This window comes from Tetrao urogallus, assembly GCF_951394365.1.
Source record: "Tetrao urogallus genome assembly, chromosome: 1".
In the NCBI taxonomy this organism is placed as follows: domain Eukaryota; kingdom Metazoa; phylum Chordata; class Aves; order Galliformes; family Phasianidae; genus Tetrao; species Tetrao urogallus.
In genome coordinates this window covers 89148858-89167973 of record NC_136813.1, presented here as the reverse complement: position 1 = coordinate 89167973, position 19116 = coordinate 89148858, and the positions used below count along the sequence as shown (strand labels likewise).

Genomic DNA, 19116 nt, shown 5'->3' with positions numbered 1-19116 from the left:
GCTAGCAGCCTGCCTCACCTGCCTGCACGTCCATTTGTTGTCTTTGGGCTGGTCTGTGTTTTCCCTTTTATCCCAGAAGCTGGCTGAGGCAGGGATGCTTACTTTCATCTGCTCTTACAGAGCACCTAGCTCTGCGAGGAGACCTGGTCTCATCCTAGGCTCTAAGTTCAGAATAGCACAATGATTACCAGCTCCAATTTGGGAAAAGTAGGCTCAAATGAAAAAAAAGACATGAAGAGCAGTGGCACATAAAACAGGGTGTTGGGGGTTGTGCGTCAGCATCTGCCCAGCAGCCTGTTGGTGCTTCCCAGAGGATAACATCTGTCTCTACATAAAGTGGTCTTAGGCCTCCTGGGCACAGTCAATTGCCTGGTCAGAGGTGCTGGAGGAGCAGACATCAGAGGACAGCTGGCAAGCAGTAAGTATATGGAATGGTGAGCACATCCTACAAGTGCTCAAAGGGTGTCATGCAGAAGAGGCATTATTTAAGGGATGAAGAAAGTGAACTCAGTGTGCGTGCAAGTAATGTATGGATGTGCCTAAGTGTACACAGTTGTATATATATACTTATATATTGTGTGCTATGAACATGCATTCATGAACTATAATAGTCTATTAGAATCAGGCAAATTATGTGAAAAGAAAGTTGCTGAATGCTATGGAAAAATCCCTAGCCAGACATTCTCCCAGTGAATTGCCTAGGGGGAGGGATGGAAAGCATCCCTATTACTTTAGCATTCAAAACTGATTGCAACGAGTATGATGCCAGCTCAGGAAAGCTTCTCAGAAGATTTTGTTGTTTCCAATGACTAAATTACTCACTGCTTGCTCTGATCTCTCTGTACAGATATGCTTCGTGGTACAGAAAGGAAACTCAGAAAAGAAACTTCGCACCCTAAGACAATCTTTCTTCAAGAGAAACAAATGCAGATGGGTTACTAAATACAGAAGGTGATGCATGTTTCCATAACTTACCAATAAATACAAAAGGAAATAGATTTTCTTCATTTTCTGCCACACAAAAATAGACTGAAACAATAAATAAGTTCATGTTGGTAACTGATGCAGCCACAGGCTGTCAAAAAAAAACCCAGCTCCATTCTCTGATCACAATTTGATGTACTGAGAGCACTACAGGGAGCCTCGAGACCTGCAGTCACTGGCAATTGGATGTGCAGGCTGCTCTGCAGGCTATTGGTGGTGTCTTGCCTTGATTCCCTTGTCTTGTTAGACTTGAGCAAGGCATTTGACATGGTCCCACACCATATCCTTATTTCTAAATTGGAGAGTTGCGGATTTGAAGGCTGGACTATTCAGTGTATGAAGAACTGGTTGGATTGATGCAAGCCAGAGAGTTGTGGTTGACATCTCTATGTTCAGGTGGAGGCTGGTCACAGGTGATGTCCCCAGGGGTTTGTCATAGGCCCAGTGCTCTTCTGCATCTTTATCAGTGACACAGACAGTGGGATCGAGTGCACTCTCAGCAAGTTTGCTGATGACACCAAGCTGAGTGGTGCAGTTTGTACAACAGAAGGAAGGGATACTATTTGAAAAGTGTTCCCATGTGAACCTGATGAGATTCAACAAGGCCAAGTGCAAGGTGCTGCACTTGTGTTGGAACAATCCCACATGTGTATACAGACTGGGAAGGAAGTCATTGAGAGCAGCCCAGCAGAGAAGGACTTGGGGATTTTGTTGGATGAAAAGCTCGACATAAGCTAGCAGTGTGTGCTCGCAGCTCAGAAGGACAACATTATCCTGAGCTGCATCACAAGAGAGGTGGCCGGCAGGAAGAGGGAGGTGATTGTCCCAGTCTGCTCTGCCCTCGTGAGGCCCCATCTGAAGTACTGCATCCAGACCTCGGGCCCCCAGAACAAGAAGGGTGTGGAGCTGTTGGAGTGGGTCCAGAGGAAGACCACAAAAATGATCAGAGGGTTGGAGTACCCTTCTTATGAAGAAGAGTTGAGGGAGCTGGGCTTGTTCAGCCTGTAGAAGAGAAGGCTCCAGGGAGAGTAACCTTCAAGTACTTAAAGAAAACTTACAAACAGGAGAGCGACTTAGTTTTTACATGATCTAATGATAGGACAAGGAGGAACTATGTAAAACTAAAAGAGGGGAGATATAGGTTAGATGTTAGGAGGAAATTCTTTCCCCGGCAGGCAGTGAGGCACTGGCACAGCTGCCCAGAGAAGCTGTGGTGCCCCATCCCTGGAGATGCTCAAGGCCAGGTTGGACGGGGCCCTGGGCAGCTGAGCTGGTGGGGGGCAGCCCTGCCCATGGCAGGGGTTGAGGCAGCATGGGCTTTGAGCTCCTTTCCAACCAAACCATTCTGTGCTTCTATGATTCTATGCTTCTATGAAAACACTAGTCTCTCAGCTTGCTAGCATACGAATATTAAAAAAGTTTAGTCTGAGCTATGCAGGAAGATTTTGTGAGGGTTTCACACTTAAGAAATGAAGAAGTATCACAGATGTTCCCAAGGACGGGGCAGCAGGATAGGCTGGGGTACACAATCCCAAAGAACATGCTGCCCAAGGGGAGGGGTAAAGAGCAGGCACATCACAAGATAAGAGGTCTGGGTGGCCTTGGAGGGGGATGAGATACATGGTCCCTACCAGGAGTGAGGCTCTAGCAAGGGACTGGTGCTGCGAAACTTTTCATGCTGGAAAGGAGCAGGGAGAGAGGAGCTCAGGGATCCCAGAGTTTGGGCCGAAGCAAGATGGACTGCAGTAGGGCTGGAAGTAAAAAGACACAGGTTCATTTCTGCTGCAGAGAAGAAAAAGCACGGGCAGAGACTCACAGCAGAGAGTGTGAGGTGACTTCAGGCAGTATTGCCTGCCAGTGGGCTCTCCAACTTCTCCCTGTGCCACTGCGATTGACGTTAGTTCTTCCAAAACCACTTTTATCTTTTTGTTTCATTTCACTCTTCTCACAAGCAAAGTTTCGAAAACACTGATACAGCAAGGCCATGTGCTGTACCCTTCACCTTTCTTCTACTTGATTTCTCATTTGCAAATCTTCTGGGGTGCTCTCCTGAACGTTTGTAGAACTCCCAACATAGCAGGCTCAGCTGTGGAGCATGAGACTGAAACAAAAAGCATGAAGTCATAGGGAGTGAAATTCAAAAGTTAGGTAGGCAGTATTTAAAATTAATGTGCTGCCCACGTTTTTATTATCTTCATTTTTTTGGAATAAAGTGTGTTGACATTTTATTCTTCTGAAATCAGGCAAGCCCAGTTTTTATCAAATTAAAAATAATAATTTGTGGGAATTATGTGACTGATGTTGATAAGAATGCTGGTCCAGCAGTAGTAAAGAAGCATGTCCCTAGATATCTTTTGGGACAAAGAACACTCTGATAATACTCATGAACTTTATGCAATACTCCAGACAAGTACAATCCTGGTTACAAAAAGAAACCCCCTTTTCTGTTGAACTGAGCACTGTGATCAGGGATAAAGAACTGAAATTGATTTATGTTAGCACGTGGCTGATCCTTAAGCAGAAACATCCCGAATCGGAGAGTACCTAAGCCCAGGGAATGCCTCAGCTCCCTGCAGCAGGACAGCTCATGTCCAGCAACTTTGCAACCTATGCACCCATGAGCTTGCACCACTGCAGCTCATGCAACCGGCTGACTCCCTTACAGTAGGACTGCTGGATCGTGCAGGCATGAGCAGCATCACGTTCACACACACGCACAGCATCAGGGCCAAGGCGCTGCATGCAAACCACAGCCTTGTGAGCACGCAGAGCTGGTGCAGCTCTGTGCACCTCAACATCAACCTGAGGAGAGCCGCCTGACCTCTCGGATGGAGCAGCCCCTTGAGCCATACAGAGGGGAAAAACAAGCGAGAAACTGAAAAAAAAATGTCACAGAATTGAACAGCAAAGAAACAGCAGAGCCAAAAAGCGCGAAACAGGAAAGCGGCAGTCACACTTAGGCTTTTTTTGTGTGTGTGTGTCCCCCGCCCCCCCAGCAGGGACGGAACTGCTGCAAGCGTAACACAGGCTGTTATCAGCCCCGCGCAGGGGCTGCGGTTTGCTCGCTCTCGCAACCCTCATGCAACCGTCGCTTGTTTTCCGACAAACAGGATGCCTCCATTTCGCCTGGCAGCTTCCCCGTGCTTCGAGGCGAGGGGCAGCCCCGTGCTGTCCCCGGGGGGAGGACTCAGGTGCACCCCAGTAGGGCAGGAGGAGAGCACAGAGCTATCTCCTTCCTGCAGCCCCTGCTAATGGCAAAACAAGAGGCATGCGGTGTGGGCTTGGCTGCATTGGAGGGGGAAGTCTGAGCTTCCATCTTGCTCACTTTTTTATTATTTCACCAAAAAGCAGTTATTACAGTAATGCTTATGAAATGTTTCAGGACATCCAAGCTTCTTGCTCCTCCCAGCCCATCTCCCATTGTGTAGTGGCTGCAGGGAGGGGGATAGTGCTGTATCTTTGCCATGCCGTGTCCCCGCAGTCAGGATCATGCGTCTGGGACACAACCATTTAGATGGAGATGCAATCAGAGGAACAACAATCTCCTTTCAGGTGGTTGTAAAGAGTGATAAGGTGTTCCCTGAGTCTCCTCTTCTCCTCACCACTTCCCATCAGACCTGTGCTTCAGACCCATCACAGCTTCTTTGTCCTCCGGACATGCTCCAGGGCCTCCATGTCTTTCTTGTAGTGAGGGGACCAACACTGAACAGAAGTTAGATGCAGGAAAAGCAAAACCCTCTCTATTCTGGTAATTGCATGGCTGAAGGTGAGCCTCTGGTAGCAGAGCTGGAGCCCACACCAACAGCAGCATAGACTTACTGATGCATCATTTCTCCACACATCCCCCAGGACAGCAACCTCCAGCTTTGCTGCATGCCTGGAGATTCCTGGGCAGTCTCCAAGCTGGGCAATCTCCAACTAGGGTGGCCAGGCTGAGCTTCTGCCCTCCCCGCTCTGCAGGCACAGGAGGCACTGAGCACCACTAACTTCCAGGATGGTGCTAAGCCAGTATGGAGAAACCCTGAACCCGCTGCTTTTCCTGGAGTTGAGATTCTGATGAGCTGAACAAACGTTGTGTCACAAACAGTTTCTCAGCTAATCTTATTTCTTTTTCTGTTCCCGAGTTGCCCACAAACAGCTCATAACACGTTCAAGTTAGCCTGCTGCTCAAAAAGTCATCGGAAAACTTTTTTTTCCTGGATTTTCTTCATGGTTTGGTATTTGAGCTGCATGGCCCAGTTGTGGCTAGAGACGTACGGTAACTGTGCCCTGAGAGAATGAGCACAATGCTAAGGCATCTTTCTGACAAAAACATCTGCCTAGCCAAATTTACAATTCCAAGTGAACAGGAGATCATGTTGTGCAGTCTGGCTCAGAACTGTAAGACAAAAAAAAAAAAAAGGTTCTGCTTCCACTTCTCTCCCCCGACTTCTGATATGATCACTTTTCATGGTTCTTCATCCATAAAAATGAGGATCGTGCTCTTCCCAGAGCTGTTTAAGCAGTTTCTGAAGATGACTGTATTTGATTACTGCCTGTATATCACTTTGGCCCAGTGTATGTCAAACGGAACTGCAAAGCTTTTATCAGCCTGCTTTTCTGTGGAGACAGAGCTTATGTGATAGCTTCCACTCCCTCTGTGCTTCCGCTAACTTTTCTGGCTGTGGGCCAACTTCAACTAAATTCCATACAGCAGAAATGGCCTTAAGTTCCTTCAGCTTTCCTGAAACATGGCAGTAGCGAAGGTTGGTGTTCCCAGATCCCAAGCACTCATCCAAGAGAGATTTTAGAGATTCCTTGCGAAAAAATGTGGATCAGATTAAAACCTTAAAGTCAGAAAACATGGCCACAAGACCCACGTCTATAAGAACCAGTCACCAGCTCTGCCCAGGACAGCATGTCTTGTCTTTTTAAATGCAACAAATGAGATTTTCCTTGAAAGAACACAACAAATTATGAGACATTTTCCACAACCTGACTGTGGAGAGTACAAACAACCTGATGAGAGCATTTGGATTTAATAGAGTTAACATACACAGCAGAGTTAGTTACCTGTGCTGTTTGATGCAGATCTCTATCCATCTTTATCCTAAGTGCTGCCCCAGCAATTCATTAGCAGCATGATAAGAACATTAATGATGTCACTGATCACATCATTAGCATCTGCCCTGGCTGGAGGCAGCCTCAGTATGCTCTAATTCAAGTTAACTCCCAAGGAAGGATACTATAAATGGCCCATACTAGCAGCCTGACGTCAAATGGGGTGAGGCACAGTGACAAGAGGTCCAACATGAATATTCACACAAAAAGCAGCTACTGATGTCACAAGGGCTTTCTGTTTGGATGCACTGATGTTCCCTGCAGAATGCAAGCCAGCATGATTATTGGTCTACGTACTTCTTGTAAGGCACACTGAAAGGTGATGCTGAAGGAAGACAAACGAAAAAAAAAGATAGAAAAAGAAATCCCACAGGTATATAAGTACTTGAAAAAGCCTTTTAACTTAATATTCTCACTGCTGTCTATCCACCATGGTGTATCAGAATCCTGGCACAAGCTGCCTACCAAATTTCACATTTATTAGTATCCGCTGAATGTGAAAATGTAAAAGGCTCTGAGACTACTCTAGAAATACTTCTTCCCACATTTCTTCTTGCTGTCATGCCCCAAACCCACCTCTCAGCTTTGCACTGATTTTGTGGCATTATTTAAACTAAACCTGTAGGCTAAATCTCATACAGAGGCCTTCTGGAAGAGGTTGGTATGAGACAAAGAGGCAAGAACCCACTGAAACACAAACCCAAGGATCCCATGGGCACCCATGAACAAACTAAATTTGAGATTTCAGAAGAAAATCCAGAAACTTTTATATGTATTCACTATGCACGCTGGAACAGGCTGCCCAGAGAAGTTGTGGATGCCACATCCCTAGAGGTGTTCAAGGCCAGGTTGGATGGGGCCCTGGGCAGCCTGGTTTACTATTAAATGTGGAGATTGGTGGCCCAGCATGCGGCAGGGGGTTGGAGATTCGTGATCCTTGAGGTCCCCTCCAACCCTGGCCATTCTGTGATTCTCTGATTCTGTGAAATACACAATTTGTTGTCCCAGGACCATCCACGGCAGCAACCAAAAGCAGCTAGCTCCTCTGACCCTTTCTGTCCTGTATCTGTGGGGAAAGGCTGATCAAAGGGGGCCGGCACCAGGTGTGAGAGACAGAGCAAGCTGGCTTCTGGCCACCTGTATCCCTCTAGTACTAACCAACACAGGAAGCTACCAGGGAAAAAAAGGTTGCTGATTTAATAAGCAGGTAGGGTAGAGGTATGAACAATGGGAGACTTAGTTCAAACATTCTGCTTCTTAAAAAATGAACAAATGCCAGTGGATTATTCTTGGAGCACAAGCTGTGGGAGTGACTGATAGTGCATTATTCATTTTGGGAATGGCTAGCAGAGGCAGCTCAGCACCTGGGGCTCAGATGTCAGCAGCTGGGGCAGTGAGCTTTGTCATCCACCGATCCCCTGAAATCACACCAGCTACAACTGCTTGCAGTATACAAACTGGAAAACACAATTCCCAGTGGAAATAGCCCTAACACCCAGAGGTTTGCTGGGGAGAATCTCTGCTGATACAAGGGATTCTACTGCACAATAAAACACTTCTTCCCCTCTTTAGAATCACAGGATCATTAAGGATGGAACAGACCACTAAGATCATCAAGTCCAACCATAAGCCCATCAACCCATTTATTCTCCATTCTGACTTTCTCACCCTTTGTTCTGTGCTGGCTTCTGTTCAGTGTTTGCTATGGTTTTTGTTTTCATTTTGTTTTCTTTTTTTTTTTGTATCTATACTCCTTGGCAATCAAATACATGATCCAACTTTTTTTCCTCCTCCGTTTTGCGATAACTGAGGACATTTTGGTGTCTGTATGCCAAAAGGAAGGCTAGGAGCAGAGTTAGCACAGTAAGTCATGCACTAGAAATGTTTGGGTTAATGTGCTCATGGTGAATGTTGCAAACAGCAGCATTTTATAAAAACCTCAATGACAAGGTAGCTTGTTTTCTCACCAAGGAGAAATAAGAGAGGGAAACTATGCTACAGCCAATTATCTCCTAAAATAGGACAGCTAATGCTTTTATATAAGTTATTTTCCTAAATCTGATTTCAATCCCTCTTTGAACAGCAGTTTTCAAATAAGGCATTCTTCAATGCCACAGGAAAAAAAAGAAAAAAAAATCCAGCAAGGTCTTGCAAAAAGAAGGGTTCAGACCTGAACATGCTAAAGTGTCAAGGCAGAAAGGAACTAAGGGAAGAAGCTAACTCAGCTGTCTTGGCTGCCTCCTCAGAAGCAGTGTTACTCCTGTAAGGCATTTGGGATATAAGGGACTTGTCATTAACAGGGCTGAGAAAGACTTGCTGGAGAAATAAGCAAAGGCTCAGTGAGAAACTGTCTGATGGGAAGAGAATAATTCACAAACCTAGGATGAAATTGGTGGTTAAAAACTGTTTAGTGGCATTCTTTACTTTTCCCATTAAAACATGAATCTAAGTCACCCTTATTCATATAGGTGCCTGCCTGATGACATAACTTCAACCCACAGGGGAGCCACAAATCCCACTTTATGTTGGTACAGGTCTGGTTATAGCAGGGCACTGTTCCAAATGGAAAGAGACTTAGATAGGTATAAAAGTGTTAATGCTGGCAAAGTTTATTTCTGTGCACTACAGAAAGGAGCACTTCAGGACTACTGGAGCTTTGCTGTTGCATAGTGTAAAACAGATGGACTTGAAAATATCAGTACAAATAATACCATCCTTCAAAAGTAGTACTTGAAATTGTTTGGACTATGTAGGAAACTGTAAAAAAAATGACCTTTTCTTTTGCAATCCCTATTAAAATAAAACACAGCAATAAAAGTTCTGACTGTTACAATAAAACATCAGTGGTTTATTTCAGCACTTCGAAGCTTAAGAGGTTTACTCTATCATTTTTTCCTTTCATCCAGGCAAGTAATTCCTTAGGTTCCACAACAGCGCAACACACTGCAGTCAAAACAGCACATTTCATTGAGGAAAGCAAATCATTTTTATCCAGTGCAGGCAAGTACAGGCAGAATAATCTTGTGTTTGTGTGGAAGACCCGAGTCTTGTGGTCCATCTGCAGATGCTACCAGCTTGTTGGAGGAACCCACACGATACAGCACGACCTCCACAGCAGATGGACAAAGTAGCAGTGAATTTCTTTGCAAAGTGTGTGGTGCATGTGCAGAATGTGTAGAACATAGAAAAGCAATTAAACTACCCTGCATTGCAACAACTGATTCACTGACCCTCATGCAAATGAGGTTAACAAAGTCTTAACTGGAATGTACCTTCTAGCCATGAATTCTGTTACACCCAGCCCATGCAAAACCCCGAGCTCATTTACACATAGGTCCTGAAAAACAGAAGCATTTTACAGAAGTCTAATATTATCTAGTAACTGTGTTGTAAAATAAATTGTACTTCCTACTAACTGGGTGCAGTATGCTCTCTTGTACCAGCACCCTGCAAAAAATGATGTGCAATACTGACAAACGGTCAGCAGCCATGGTGGAACACTGACCACATAGGTCAGACCTCCTCCTCACTGTCTCCTATGGAAAAAAGATTTTCAGGGTTGCTTTCCCAAGCTGTGGTTACATATGTAAGTCCTGTCCCACTAGAGTGCTTCTCTCAGAGGCTCTCCTTACTTCAAGAGGGAATACACCGCCTATCATTCTTACACCCCTGCCATACATGCTGTGTGCAAACCAACAGCCACCAACTAGAAAAAGACTCCCAGCTGACACAGAGTTCCTCCCACAGCCACGCATAATAGGCCATAAACCAATATTTCCAAGGTAAAAGAGACAAAAACTTTCTATAGCCACAGTTCTGCTAAGTGGAGTCATATGAATTACACCTGCACCTCAAAGCAGTGTTTAATTTAGCCCCTAGGTCAGCACTGGTATTCATAGTTCACCTCCTGTCTTATTCATGACTTCATTCTTGTATTAGTCTTTGCTCTTGGGAGGACAGACCCAGGCCTTCACAGCTGGTGGCCATTTTGTCACTGCCACTGCTTCCGGGAGGAAACAGGATGTTATCCCAAGCACTGCTTTTTGCTCCTGGCCATGCCTATGGAGACGGGTGGAAGTGCAGCTGCAGGCAAGTGGGAGTAAAGCGGTGCTGCCTGGAACCTCTCCCCGTGGCTAATAGCAGTAGTGACAACTGGAGGAGCACCTGCCACCCCCGCACACCAGCACTGCGCACACCTACACACGTGAGGGTTTGGCGGTGACTTGCATCTGTCGGTGTCACCACATGAGATGGAGGGAAGCTTTCATTTCGCTGTGCCAGACTGCCTTCCACTACCTTTTGGTACCACAGCACGTACATAAAGAGAGCCGAGTGCTGACAGGCAAGGGGGCTCATCTGTCCCCTGTGCAGCCTGTGATGCCCTGTTTCAGATGCTCGGCTTGCTCATAGCGCATGCATTTGCTGAAGGTGAGAGCAATGCATGGTGCTACAACAGTGGTGACTGAGCTCTGCATCCCTCAGTGCTTGTTCAAGGCTTCTGTATACGCCCTGGGATATTCCCGCTCGGCATGATGCAGGTGAATGCCACAAAGTCAGCTTGAAAAGGCACTTATGAGAGCTGCATGCAGCGCTGGGGAAGTGCAAGACTTTTGCCAGAAGGGATATGGATGCTCATCTGTGCTCCTTCACCCCCAATATTCAAATATTTCACAAACGGGCATCTTTCTTGTCTAAATGCTAAAAGAGGCATTTCACAGGCATTCCAGTGCCTCCCGATAGCACTGGTTTGACAAGGATTGCAAGATTTTCCCTTAGTACAGCTGAGTGAAATGTTTATAGCAAATCACATCCAAACCATCAAGTTGCGAGTTCCCTCATGCTGCACTGATGGAAAAGATTTGTATGAGAGTTCAGATTTTCAACTGGCAGCCAAAACTCTACCAAAGGGCAGCTTCCTAGCACATTTCAGTATCACAGCTTCAGCGTGAAACCAGTCAACAGAAAGCACTCTGCAAGAGCAAATACTCAGAAGGCAAAAGAAAAAGCCCCTAGCTCCTGATTTGGGCTGCTTTTGGGTTCACTGGAATCAGAAACTCAAAACAAAAAAACGCAGGCTGAAAAGCCAAGACAGATCAAATGTGGAGAGAATGTTCTCACAGATCTTTGTGAAGTGAAACTACCCAATTTCACGGAGTTTCACTTGCAAGCAGAAGTGGTGAGTCCTGTGGACAGCATTAAGGATGAAATGGAAACACTACCAGGTAGCTCCTACTGGCTCTCTCTGCTGCTCTGCTTTCACAGCCAGGTCTCCTATGCCCTTTCTTTTCTTCCCTAGTTTAAATTGTCTGGACACATCTTTACAGACAGTTCAGCATTTCAGACTATGGTGTAGCTTGGTTACTCATGCCTTGTTGTCAGCTGGGACCTAAGAGGAAGAAAATTGAAAATTGATTACATTGTCAATCCATGTTTTTAATTTCTAGCCTTGTTTCCACTGGCAGCAAGAATAATATGCCCTGCAGGCAGTGTCACTGTGAATATGTCAGTGCTTTCATGGACTTCACCAAGTTACTGCAGACCTTTATAGGTGCTCTGCTGCTTTAAACTTCAGCACAGTGGTCACCCAGCCCAGTTCATCGATACACTTCATGGAGGAGATATCTAGACTGCTCTTATATTATTTGGGAAGCTGACTCAAGTTTATTCATATATTATCCATTCTCATGGGATGACAGAGGAGGTAACAAAGGTACTGTAATATTTTCTTCTCCTTTTCTCAGACCAGTGAGTCACCTTGCCTGTGGCCTGTCTCTTCCCTCAGCCAGTACCAGATGCTTTGGAGGAAGCCACAATTCATTTTGCAGATGACAGACCAGCTTACATGGGAAGCTTTCTCTCCGAGCTTTAGCAGAGAATAGTTTGTGCTCTGAAATATGGCAGTGAAAGATGAAGGCAGAAATTAACCTTTCAAAAGCTTCTTTCCTTTTTACCTGGCTGGTACATATCAAGAAACTGTTATCTGTTTTTAAGACTTGGCTGATTCATGGATCCTGATAAACTTGGTTTTAATGGCATTGCATGACAATGGAATTACTAGGCTGTAATCATCCACCATTTAAAAAAAAATCTACTCTACACTGCTCCATTGACTGAGCACAGAGAAAGGAATAGGAACAGGTGAGCTGGCTGCCACAGTTGTTTTAGAAAAACAACAACAATAACAACAACAAAAAAACCCAAACCAAATAAATAAAATTTGAAGAAAAAAAAAACCCCAACAAAACAACAACTGAGTAAAGACATATTTGCACACTGCAATCTGCAAAAGTACAGAACATGTCAGCATCACATCCCATGGTGCACCCTCCCAATGCACGGTGCCATACCTTTCCCATCTGTTAGCACAAGCATTTGGCAGAGGTCTTACTAGCTATGTGGGGCATGTGCCATGGCTGCTTTCAGTGTACAAGCCCTTGTCATTTGTAGGAGGAAGACAGATTTCCATACCTTGTCACAGGGGTGAGCAACCTCATGTTATCCCTTAAGGAGGCACGATAGCTGGCAGCTTCTACAAGAGCACTGGCAAGAGGCATTTCCCTCTGCTCTTGAACCTGCTCTGCTTCTCACTTCTGTGCTTCACAACCACATAAGAGGACCTGGTCCCAATATCCTGCCCAGACCTCAGCCTCTCCAGGAATGCAGCTGCTGGGACCAGCGGGGTCCTGCTGTGTGTAGTGCGGTCACACAGTGGGGTGAGTTTCTTCTGTTGGTGGAAAAAGGTCACATTTGGGCATGCCAGTCCCGCATATCTGTAAACCAACTCTAATCCTGAGTTCATGCTGAGAATGACATCACAGTCCATCACTAAGCTGAGTGTGATTGGTTAAACAGAAGGTTCATTATTTTGGCCTTAGATAAAATCTCCTGATCTTACCGAAGTAATGTATTCATCTCTGTCAGGTACTTCACCCCACCACGTGCTTGACAGGAATTCCTGTGTTTGGGTCTCTCAGTGCTTCTCAAGGCTTTTGAGTGAAAAAGTCTCAGAGAAGGCTGTGTAAATCTGACAACATTCATGTTTTTTCTTCCAGTAAGCCGAGGTTTTTATGAGCTTTAGTTCAATTTCCCACTCACAAGACACAGTTAGTATTTTATAATGCTGACACAAATTGACTCTATGCAACAGTTCAGGCAGTCTGCAAATGGATTGGAAAAGCTCCCTCTCTACACAGTCACAACCTAGACTATGCTGTTGCTAAAAGAGCCGTTTCTTTCCCTGGGTGAGCAAAAAAAAAGCCTTTCCTAGCACATGGCACTGCTGAGTACTGTGCATCTCCCAGAAGAACATGTTTTCCACAGAGAGCTGGTTCTAGCATGATTACTTCTGCCAGTGTCACACACCTAGACCTGGTAACACAAGTTGTACTCACAGAGGATGTCTTTCTGCAGTGCTTGATGTCCCACTAGGACCACACAAAAGCTGACGCTGGAAACTCTCGTCATAGAGGTAGATGCTTGCTTTGATTTCAGCCTGGGGCTGCACACCCTGCTGAAGGATCACAGAGACAGAGGGAGCTCTATAGAGGAATGAAGCCAACCCTAGGTGGGAAGAGCAGTCACACTGTCCTGCCCTCCACCAGCACCCTCTGCGGATAAGCACCAACTCTAGGATGTTGAACCTACAGAGCCAGACCTGAATAGCAGAGAGCTTCCGGACAGCTCATTTTCCTAACTCACATATAGGTGCTAGGAGCTTTGGGAACAACCTCCCTTCATGAATCGTATCACAAAACAAGTCAGAGCAACCAAAGGGCAACGAGAAACAATGCGCTTGTATACCAGTGTCCACAGAACCAGGCACAGAAGCCCTTCCAAGTAGGAGGAGCTTCTTGCAATGTTTTTACTCAGCATGTGCAAATGAAAAGACCCGCAGTGGCTGGTCACTACAGTGTTAAAATTAAGAATAAAGCACACATGGTGTGTTTTTCCATTCTGTAAAAGTGCTCTGCTGGAGTTTATTTCCATTTGATAAGAAACCAAGAAAATGTTGCACCACAGAGCTTCACTGCCTTGATTAATCAACAAAAAATACTACAAAGGCAAAACTAGGAGCAACCTTCTTTGCATACTGAAATAATTAGACCGTGTAGCAAAAGGGAAAATGAGGAAAGTGCCTTCCTGGAAAATATTATGCTTCATAATATTTAGAACCCCATAAAAAACAAACAAAAAACAAACAAACAAACAAAAAAACCAATGTTTTTGTAAAAGGACTAATTATGCTGTCTTCTTTTGCAGGCAAAATTGTTAGGAAACCTTACAGAACAGCCTAATGCCTCTAAGAAAAACAAAGACATTATGGGGTTAGTTGTATCGTGTAATTATCTAGGCCTCTTTTAGAAACGAAACATGCGCTCTTTAACACAAGACTCTCCAATGGGTCTTGTTTTGGTCCTCCTATCCAAAAGATACCATTTCTGTGACCCAGTTCATACACAAGAAATCACACCCAGCCCCTAATAAAACCAGCAAATCTGTCCTCGTTCTACAAATCATGCTTGTGTACGAGTTGAAATGGCAGCCTTGCTGATACAAACCCAGGTTAGAGAAAGGGATCAAGGGATGTTTTATTGAGGGCTGTACCACAACAACAAAACAACCATAAAAAGGCTCTCATTTTGTACTCCTAACACACAGCCCAGGCCATAAACTGAAAGAGGCCATTAGGAAAATGAGGCCATCATTAAAAGCAGAGCTGGTAAACATGTAAATGTGTTCAGCACGCAGAGCACATCACTGGAGGTTTCAGTGCAATCCTCATTTCTTTACCTAGTGGCAGAAGCAAGGACCTGGTGTGGTGTGATAGAAAGAGGGCCATATCCTTTGTGGTGTACCACATTCAATTAATATGTCAGGCTTTCTATGTCTATCATTGCTCACAGGGGCTGGAACAATTGTTCTGCTTCCCCATTCCCTTTCTTTTTTCCCAATTTTCACATAGTACCATGCTAAAAAAAAAGTAATGGATTTCCTTCTCAGAGAACTGCACGGGCTGATAAAGTGAAATCCATGGCAGAATGCAAGTCACTTTTCTCTTTACCTCATAATTTCGGCTAGAGGCAAAAGTGTAATAAATTTTGGCGGGAAAAAAAGAAGAGATGGTTTGGGACATTTCTAATGGCCGGTTTGTGTAAACACTGTTGAGAAATATGGCTGAGAACAATCTGCCCTGGGGATGATTATTTTTCTTGCTCCAAGACCCGAGCATTGCTCTTGTTGTCCCCAGAATTTTGAAATTGTCTGAAGTTCATTTGAGCAAAGACAGGAACAAAAAAGGAATGTTGCAGCTTTCCATGTTAAAACGCAATATTCTTTCACAATGATGAGGCATTTGCTTTATAACCCAACCAAAGTGCTCTTGCCCAAGCTCTTCCTGCACTGAACAGCTGCAGTTTCACCTCGCTTGTGCTGGATACCTACCAGGATCTGTACTTAAAGTATCTAATATAATGGGGACCTTGTCCATGAAGGAGTACATTACTGCAGTGTTAACAATAAGAGTGCAAGCGGTACTGAGAAAGATAATAATGCCTATAGTGAAGGACTGAGGTAATCCACTGGCTGGATTAACCAGCCTTAGCAAATCTAGGCAAGAAAGAATCAGCCCTTGGTCCCCATGCAGTCACTCCCCTGCACTTTAAGGGGCTCCTGCCTTCAGGATGGCCTCAACTGTCCCCAGCCCATCCCACGGGCTGGCTGTATTCCGGCACACTGCAAGTGCTGCCCCATGAGGCTCACTATTTTTTATTTTATCAGAAGGACAGAATTTCCTCAAGAAGTCTTCCTGTACTACAGATTAAACTGCAAACAGTTGGGTGACTTAAAAAACAACAACAACAACAACAAAAAGCTGACAAAATGCAGGAAGATCCTTCTTGCTACTCTAACAGTATTGCTTCCTTTGCTTGGAAGCAGAGCTGGCAAAACATTAGCACGGTGAGTGCTGGGAGCAGCCAGCTGCCTCCTGCCAAGCCTCCGGCATCTCCCCTCGCAGGCTGGGTGATGCTGTGAGCCAGGATGCTGTGAGCCTGCCTGACTCGCACAGCTCACTGCATTCAGCTCCCCGCTGGCACCAGGAAAAAAAGACGCAGAAAAACTTTCATCACGGGAGGGGGACAAAAAGAAGAAAAGAAAGCAAGGAGAGATGGTGGGTGCTTTGGCACCCTGCCCTCATCCCATGGCGGTTGGTGGGAGCAGCTCAGGGTTCACAGAGCTGCTGTGACACAGCAGCAGGGGCGAGCCTTCCGCATTCCCAACTTGCATATTAATAGGAATAACGCGTGACTCATGCTGACAGCAGCGGCAAGGCCGGGAAGCTGTAGTCTGCAGTTATAAAGAGCTACACAGCGCTGCTGTATCGTGGCATGCTGGCCAAGTCTGATGAGCCGTCTGCACGCTGTCATCCAGCAGGCACGGCACTGCAGAAGGGGCTCGGACACTCAGTGGGTGTGCATGGAAGGGGAAAAGTTCAGCTGCATCATGCGCTATTTGGGAAGGCAGTTACAAGAAAGCGAACAAGTTTGTCGTGCCAGTCCCAGGCTCACTCGAATGAATAACCCATGACTGAGCAGCAAGCCTCTGAATATGCTCGGTCACAGTGAAACAAGTCAGATTGCTGGGGTCTGCCCTCCATTCCCCTCCCCAGCCCTTACAGGACGACTTCATTTCTCTAGGATTGGTTGCAGCCAATAAATCACAGTCATCAGAGACCTGCGTGGCATCAACAGAAACCCTGAATTTACCCACATCGCTTCTCCGGAGCCATGTGAGTTGCAGCCAACTTTACGCAGGTTTCTGAGCTTTCCCAGCTTCTCCCCAGCGAGTGTGCCTTCACCCAGGCTGATAGCACAGTGTAAGTGAGCCAGCATCACGCTCTGCTGGCTGCCGGCACGAGCCTGCTGCTCGCTCGTGGGGGTGCAGCCTGTAATGGGTGTCGTATGCAGCTGGCTGTCATTTTTCACGGCAGTGGCTCAAAAAGTCATAATTCTGCCAAAAGGAATCAAAAGGAGCTTGTGCTACTGCTATTGTATCTGCTTTAATTCATGTGAGCTCCTCAAACAGACTTTGATTTATGAAGAGAAAATTCACAAGCATGCAATGCCTGTTTGAACAGCTTAAATGAGCCCATGTTATAATCTCCTTAATGGATGATAAGTAATAAGGTGGTATCCCTACAAGCTCATATACTAGCTTGAACAAGAACGCCTTGAGGAAAATTGAAGTAGGAAAAAGAATGTACTACAAGAAAGTCCTCAAATTCTCTCCAGACATGCATTTGCTTATGTATGGGATAGTGAAAAGAATATTTAGAAAGTATGAATGGCACTTACCTCTCAAGAAGTGCTGGTAAGAAGGAAGTGAATCAAATACGCTGTTTGAAGCCATTGTTTCCTCTTTAAAACTCACTTTCTCTTTACAGTGAAGGAATATATGATTTCTTCTACCTTGGGAAGTGAAAAAGTGAAAAGAACGGTCATTGTTACCACCCTCTGCCCAGCCATCGTTCTGCTTTATCCCAGTGCCTCTTGAGTAACCCAAAGCAAATAATAAGGTTCTTTTGCTAAAAGAACTCTGAAATTGTTTCTTAAAAAGAAAAAAAAAAATAGCGGATCGGTTGTGGTTGATGATGCTTACCACTCTACGAAACTGTGGTTTGCAGTCAAAGCGATTTGCCCTGCCTGCTGACCAATATCCCGGACCCGCTCTTGTGTGACTGCCTCTGTACCCAACTTGTGGTTCTGTGGTTGTTTATGAGGCCCAAAGAAGTGTTTCACACAACCAAAATTACAAATTTAACTGTTCCCCTTTCCATAACCTGCCTCCATTGGTCCCTCTGAGTCACGTGACCTGAGTGATGTCAACTTTCTTCTTTTTTTTTTTTTAACTTTCTGAAGTCATGCCCTACCCACTCCACCTGCCCTCCCCGGGGCTGAGCGAGGCAGCCATGGAGGTTGCTGAGGGAGGGAAAAGAGAAATGACTCACCGGCCCGTGTGCAGTAGGCGGGCGTGCTGAGCTGGTGCAACGCTGCTTGTTTTGTTGTTTGTGGTTTTTGGAACTACTGATTATTTTGATAGGGATTTCATTGCTGCTTATTCAATAGTAATTCAAAGCTGGGTATTAGTTGGCTGCTGGGGCAGGATGTGTAAGTCCTCCTGTATAATGTTAGGAATCAGCTGTAGGGAAGACCACTGGCTGGGGAAAGTACACTGCAGAGAGGTGTGAGAGAGAGAGTAGACGGAAAGAGAGAGAAAAAAAGAGAGAGGAAGGACAGAAGGATGGAAGGACAGAGGGACGGAAAGATGGAAGGATGGAAGGAACAAAGGAGGGAAGGAGGGAAGGAAAGAAGGAAGAAAGGAAGAAAGAGGAGGTAAAGACAGAAGAACAGAAAGAAAGACAGAAAGACAGAAGAAGAAAGAAGACAGAAAGAAAGACAGAAAGAAAGAAAGAAAGAAAGAAAGAAAGAAAGAAGAAAGAGAAAGAAAGAAAGAAAGAAAGAAGAAAGAAAGAAAGAAGAAAGAAAGAAAGAAAGAAAGAAAGAAAGAAAGAATAAAGAGAGGAGAGGAGAGGAGAGGAGAGGAGAGGAGAGGAGAGGAGAGGAGAGGAAGAGGAGAGGAGAGGAGAGGAGAGGAGAGGAGAGGAGAGGAGAGGAGAGGAGAGGAGAGGAGAGGAGAGGAGAGGAGAGGAGAGGAGAGGAGAGGAGAGGAGAGAGGAGAGGAGAGGAGAGGAGAGGAGAGGAGAGGAGAGGAGAGGAGAGGAGAGGAGAGGAGAGGAGAGGAGAGGAGAGGAGCGAAAAACAAGCTGTTGAGAAAGATAAAAAAGCATCTTTTTGAACCTCTATGACGGTGATTTCTGAGGGAGTGCCTGAAGGACACAAGTATCTGTGAGCTCACAAGACAGCTCTGTAGATTTCCCATAAGTTCAAGTCCAGAAGTCCTTGTTCAGCACAATGCCTACTCTTGTCAGAGACATCCCTACCCAAGAGAAAAGCTGAGCAGAGTGCTCAGGATGTA

At 45.4% G+C, this 19116-nt stretch overlaps 1 protein-coding gene across 2 annotated transcripts in view; it reads right to left on the bottom strand.

Moving 5' to 3' along the window:
• RUNX1 (RUNX family transcription factor 1) overlaps window positions 1-17490 on the bottom strand; it is a gene marked incomplete at both ends in the record, with an annotated part of 148502 nt that extends 131012 nt beyond the window's left edge. For both annotated transcript variants that reach the window (XM_079549518.1, XM_079549519.1), the window contains one exon: window positions 17436-17490. In XM_079549518.1, the coding sequence (XP_079405644.1) occupies window positions 17436-17490 (55 nt within the window). The remainder of the gene's footprint in view (window positions 1-17435) is intronic.
• Window positions 17491-19116: the final 1626 nt, after the last annotated feature.